General features: G+C 35.2%; 1 protein-coding gene across 1 annotated transcript in view; it reads right to left on the reverse strand.

The window, feature by feature from the left end:
- atp8b3 (ATPase phospholipid transporting 8B3) overlaps positions 1-5969 on the reverse strand; it is a 20829-nt gene extending 14860 nt beyond the window's left edge. The window contains exons 1-7 of the mRNA XM_016540314.1: positions 5857-5969; positions 4899-4987; positions 3321-3426; positions 3097-3221; positions 2441-2494; positions 1121-1212; positions 833-946 (exon numbers count right to left, since the gene is read on the reverse strand). Coding sequence (XP_016395800.1) covers positions 833-946; positions 1121-1212; positions 2441-2465 — 231 coding nt within the window. The 5' untranslated portion in view covers positions 2466-2494; positions 3097-3221; positions 3321-3426; positions 4899-4987; positions 5857-5969. The remainder of the gene's footprint in view (positions 1-832; positions 947-1120; positions 1213-2440; positions 2495-3096; positions 3222-3320; positions 3427-4898; positions 4988-5856) is intronic.
- Positions 5970-6344: the final 375 nt, after the last annotated feature.

Here is a 6344-nt window from a genome sequence, read left to right on the forward strand (position 1 = left end):
GTTAATATTCACACATTCACAAATTTATTTCAGAATATTATTATTAATAAATTATATGTAATTTAATACACTTATACTGGATTATTATAAATAATAAATTAATAAATATTAATCAATTACTATGATATTATTTATATCAAGTTGGAAATCACCCAACAGTATATTGGGTGAATAGTTTGAAAACTTTAAAACAAAGAAACAAAATGATGTAAAATAAATAAAAAATATTTAACATTCTGCACAATTTCCAATCAACTCAATGAAGAACTGTGGATCTTTTCATATATATATATGATCACACAGCTTAAGATCTTTATAAAATATACTTTATAGCCTACAAGCATTTGCATATTTGAAACATAAAAATATGAGCACATTTACACAAAATGGCCAGATTATACTGGAAAATTGAAGATATAACGTGTCCTATAGAGCCAATTTATTATGCCATTTCCAGTACAGACTCAAATGGGGTCAAGAATAAACCATAGCATTGCCAATAATAAGTTAAGTACTCCCAAGATTTATGAATTGAAACTCAAATATTTACCCTATACAATCTAACTGATGTTTTTATGATTTCTCATTTATCTTATTTATTGTAAGAGGGTGTTTTTAGCCATGTCTATGTAAAAGTCTTTTTCAAACAGCAGGTGTTTTTGACTCACTATTTGCAAAAGAGCATGCTTCATTCATCATGAGTTCAAGGTGGCCATTCTAGTTCAGTATTCGTAGGAAAAATGTGCTAGTCAAATAACTGGGTTTGGCATTTAAACGTGAATTAGCATCGTGAATCTTTCTGCCACAGAAATGCGAAATAAAACCCACAAACCTGCAAGACCACAATAAGTAGGAAGAAAAGATTCGCCGTTCGCTGGAACTGTTCATACAGGTTAAGGGGCAAAAATGTCAGAGGGGTGTATTTGTAGCTCCGCACCACATTGTCCTGGAAACAAAACCCATTAGGAAAGTGTTAAACTAACGAATAAAACTGGGTACTTGCTGTCACACCACTGGAAACATCAACATATGTGTGGCAGCCCAAAGGTATCAAATGTTGTTTAATGCTTCCATAACTACTTCTCTCCAGACAATATGAATCAAAACGTTTCTCACGTACAGCATAACGCCCCCAGCGGAAACACAGGAAAGACTTGCGGCGACAGGACCGATGAAAATAACGCTCGTTGGCACGAACCTCCCATTTGAGTCCTGAGAAAAGATAATAGAACATCATGTCATCCAAAACTTTCAGAGTTAGAAATGTATCATTTTACAAGAATGAAAATTCTGAGCCACATCTTATCATAAGAGACAATTCCACCCAACATGTTTTTAAATTGTGTGCCTGAAATATTACTGCTTTTTTTCTGCCAGTACTAAACACACACACCCAAATCTAGTTCATCTTCAGCCTTGAGATGGAAAACTTCACAAATAAATGTATTGCTAAATAAATGAATAAATGAATATATATATATATGAAGAGTTCAGATGCAAAAGCCTCTAAGTGCCATCTGAAATTTTCATCTAAAATGAGCATTTGTATAAGGAAAGAAAATTTCAAAAGGCAATATATATATATTTTTTATATTTTAAAAATAAATAATTTTGTTTGTAATTATTTGCATGAAAAAATACGTTCATTAGATTAATTAAATAATTAATAATGCATGTTTAATGCCCTAATTAGACATGTTTTACACTAAATAGTGAGAAATATGAAAAACATTTAATTTTATGTTTAATATTATGTTTAATTTTTTTATTTTATGTTGATTAAATGCTTGTATTATACAAACATTTAACACAATTTTCTGGAGTGGTTTACAGATTGTTATTCCTACTGTAATTACTTTAGCATGCGATGTGTGAATTATGGACACTATAGCATCATATTGTTAATGACATTAAGTCCAAACACTCAAAATTGCTGTGTGGAATAAATTGTCATTTTTTCCACATTTCATAACAGCAACATTCTATAAAGACAAATACAAAGACTTTTCAGGGAAAAACAAGCAAACAAAACAAGCATTGGAACACTGAAAAAAAAAAAGATATATTTTCAAGCTGATACAAAATGAAGACTTCAAATCAGCTTCCAAAAATACAAAAAAAAAAAGTTTTGAAGAAATACTCAGATGTTGGCCTAACATAACTGTTAACATTTGGCAAGAAAAATGTAATTTAAGTGTGTGCGCATGCGTGTGTATGTATGTATGTTTGTTTGTGTGTATATATATATATATATATATATATATATATATATTTATAATTATGCCATTATAAATTATATACATCATAAATTATATACCAGATTTTGGTTAAATTTGCTTTGGACCCGCTGGATCACTGCATATAAGGGATATGAATTTAATGAAATAATTAAATATACAGTATGCTGCTTGAAAGATAAAAGCATGTCAGTAATACAAACCTCTTTCTGTCTTGCTGTCGGCCATGATGGAGTAATGCACAGAGACAGTCTGTTCTGGAAATGAAGGATGAAACCCATATTAACAGAGGTCACTTGGCAGTGACCAGTCTTGAAGCACTTGCATGAAATCTGTCATTCATTATACTGTTACCATGTTGACCTGAAACAAATAGACAGTGAGAGTCTTCGCAACTAGCAGATTATATATTATAACATATGTAAATGTCATAATATATAATTTAATTGTATTTTTAAAAGAACAAAATACACCAATGATATGAATAAAATAAGACTATATAGTTGTTTATAAATATAAATTAAAATATTTAAAAAGTATTAATCAAATGGCATGCGACATAAATACATTTATGAATAAATTAATATATTTTTACAGAACTATTACCTGGTGCATTAAGAAAATTAAACCACAGCGCTTTTTTCTGGATGACATCGTAAATGCACACGATGAAATATAAACAAAAGCATGTGAACGCTGAGGAATATCTATATTAGCATCACCTGTCCTATTCCGGTGCTTGGGAACGACACATTCCATCCAGAGAAAGAGATACAGTAACACTCAGTGCCATGTTAGATTAATAAAACAAAGTGCTAAACTGTGAACACTTGGGAGTTTCACCTACAAACCACTTCACCTGCTTACTGGTTTTTGTTCCTTGCTAGCAGATCCCAAAGGGCTCACTCTCCGCGCTCTTCTCCCCAGCGTCTCATCCAGGTAAATCACAGTTCCAGGTGTTCCTCGCGCCAACCAACCCTTGAGCTTCATGGATATGTTAGCGCATTTGTTGAATCCCGTCTCTCTTTCTCGCGCTTCTGTTTACCTCTGGATGTTGTGTTTAAGGATAAACTCCTCTCAAACCTCATTCTTTCCTGCTCTATCTCCTCCCTCTCCCGATCTCCTCCCTCTCAAATGCGCGGCTGGGGAATTTGTGCAAATTCGCTCCAGGTAAAGGAGGGGGCTGGAACTCGATATGCAGCAGCACAGGTGGGAAAATAAGAGGAGGAGAGAAAAAATGACGGGAGTAATGTGAGAGAACAGGACAGGAAAGGGAAAGCAGTTTGTGTTTTAATGTATCTATGAAAAACAATAGGCCTAATATCTAGGTCCCATTAGATCCCATTCGAGAACGAAAGTCTGTGGTGTAAATTAAGGGCCATTAGGCTAATTACGATCAATTCAAGAGAGTGCCAGTGCCACCACTAAGGACAGAGAAACGACATCGCTGGAAACACTTTCTCAACTGTGAATGATAGTGTAGACTTTACTGCAGCGCGTACAATAAACAGAACAATTGATGTGGACGCTATCGTTATCTTTACAGTTATCGTTGGCCCGTTCACACCAGGAATGATAACTATAAAGATAACGATAAAGACATAGGCTAGGTGTAAAAATCGTTCTCAATATTAAAGAATAGCAGAGTCCACACCACAACTATAACGATAAAAGCACAGAGAAACGATATTGTTGGAATCACTTTCAGAACTTTTTTTTTTCCAGCTGATGAACGATAAAAATATTGACAGCCAATCATAATCAATCCTGCGGTCACCAGCTCGAATTTAGACGAGCATGCGCTGAGAATAAACAGACGATAGCGGACGCTAATATTTATCTTTATAGTTATTGTAATAAACCTCTCGTTTTTATTTAAGAGGGGGTTATACCAGACCTATATGGAGGACAGAGGGTACGTCATACCACCAGTTCTTCTCAAGTAACAAGACAATTTATTAGAAAAGGAGCATCATTTAAGTAGACATCACAGTAGATTCAACAAACATTAACTCTGTATGTCTTTGCTAGAGCAAACGGCGATACACCAGTGGCACTCCAACACTGCACTGCCTCTAGTGGTCACACAGCACAATCAAAATCGTGATCCTTCAGTCCATAGGAAAGAGAATGCGCTGCATAACACCGTGTCACTGCAACGCGACAAAATACAATAGAACCTATTATGCTGTCTACACTGGATGCGGCGCGACAAATTCCCGACAGTACTGCTGCTGCGTTCTATTTATGACTTACTGACACAAATTTCAAATGATTTTCAACAGTTGCTTTGTCGCTCCAGTGTAGACAGACTTTAGCTGTTGCGGCGCGGCGCGACACGACAACTGTTGCGTCAGGTGTAGACACGGTGTAAAGTTCATGTAGGCAAGATCAAAGCCAATCAAAATGAATAATCCCCCACATTTGTTACATTATCTTTATAGTTATCGTTCTTGGTGTGAAAGGGCCTTTGTAGTAAAGTGGCGCTAGTTTCATGAGCGGATCGACAAATATTAGCTGGGATAATATGCAGCCGGTTGTTATTGCAGATTATTACACGGCTGCTTGCCACAAAAGTAAATTAGACACGAAACTTTGATCAGCGACAATGGAGTGATACAGGCATAATTAACGGTCGAAAGATGACTCGTAGTAGCCTACCTGGATGAGCCTGTGTTTTACCATAGTTATCGGGGAATAACACACCTCGGAATCGTCAGTGACTAGCAGAATCAAGTATTCCAGAGAGCCTTAATAATTTGAAAGAAAAACAGTTTAGTGAGGTAATTAGTAAATTCCCAGACACAGGCAAAGATCTGTATGTTAATGTGTAGTTTACCGGTTGTTATCGGAAATAACACACCTCGGAATCGTCATATATATTACGTAAACAAAAACTTATTTTGGATGCGATTAAACACGATTAATCGTCTGACAGCATATACTGTATATATATAGTTATATATATATATATAGTTAGAGCACCCTCACTAATTTAAGAAGCACCCTCTGTGATTTGATTCTGGAGCCGGGCCTGTGTGGATCTATACAAGAAACATTGTGAGAATAGCTAATGAAACTACATGCTAAAGCTCTGTGGCAAGGAAATTGACTATTGAGGTGATGACAGCTGCACAAATACAGTAAGCCAAACTTCATGTGTTCTGACTGTACTATACAAAATAAAGAAGAGAGGCAGGGAAATATGTTCATCAAGTTCATGACAACTGTAAGGAAAAGATGTTTGGTGAGAAAGCAAACATATGGGTGAGTATGGATAGAAAGAACTACACTAAAATAATGATGCTACAATATACGTGGTCTTGTAACCTAGAAAAGACAGGAGAAACCAGAAACCAAATTTCCACACTGGGATGAGTTTCTTGATTCAGTTTTTGCATAGATGCTTCATGTCATCTAATGTAAATGTTGTGGCCATCGATCATGCTCACTTAAGTATGCAATCAAATGGGTTTGTGAATCAAGTTACTGGGATAATATGCAGCCGGTTGTTTGTTTGCCACAAAAGTAAATAATTAGACACAAAATTTTGGTCAGTGACAATGGAGTGATACAGGCATAATTACTAACAGTCGAAAGATGACTTGTAGTAGCCTACCTGGATGAGCCTGTGTTTTACCGGTTGTTATCGGGGAATAATACACCTCGGAATTGTCAGTGACTATCAGAATCAAGTATTCCAGAGAGCCTTAATAATTTGAAATAAAAACAGTTTAGTGAGGTAATTAGTAAATTCCCAGACACAGGCGAAGATCTGTATGTTAATGTGTACTTTTACCGGTTGTTATCGGGGAATAATACACCTCAGAATTGTCAGTGACTATCAGAATCAAGATTCCAGAGAGCTGTGTAATAATTTGAAAGAAACCAGTTTAGTGAGGTAATTACTAGTAAATCATAGATTAAATGAATAATGAAAATACAATTACAATAGCAACAGATTTTTATGTTTTACCCAGCTAACAGGAAACTTTCTCAGAACTTTGTCTAACATTCTTCCAGTAATTTTGACAGAACTTTTGTTCTGTTCATTTGTATCTTTAACAATGTTTTAAAACATTAGCAGAAGAACTTTATTTATACATC

Source organism: Sinocyclocheilus rhinocerous, unplaced genomic scaffold (assembly GCF_001515625.1).
Source record: "Sinocyclocheilus rhinocerous isolate Xijiao unplaced genomic scaffold, SAMN03320098_v1.1 scaffold1149, whole genome shotgun sequence".
NCBI lineage: Eukaryota > Metazoa > Chordata > Actinopteri > Cypriniformes > Cyprinidae > Sinocyclocheilus > Sinocyclocheilus rhinocerous.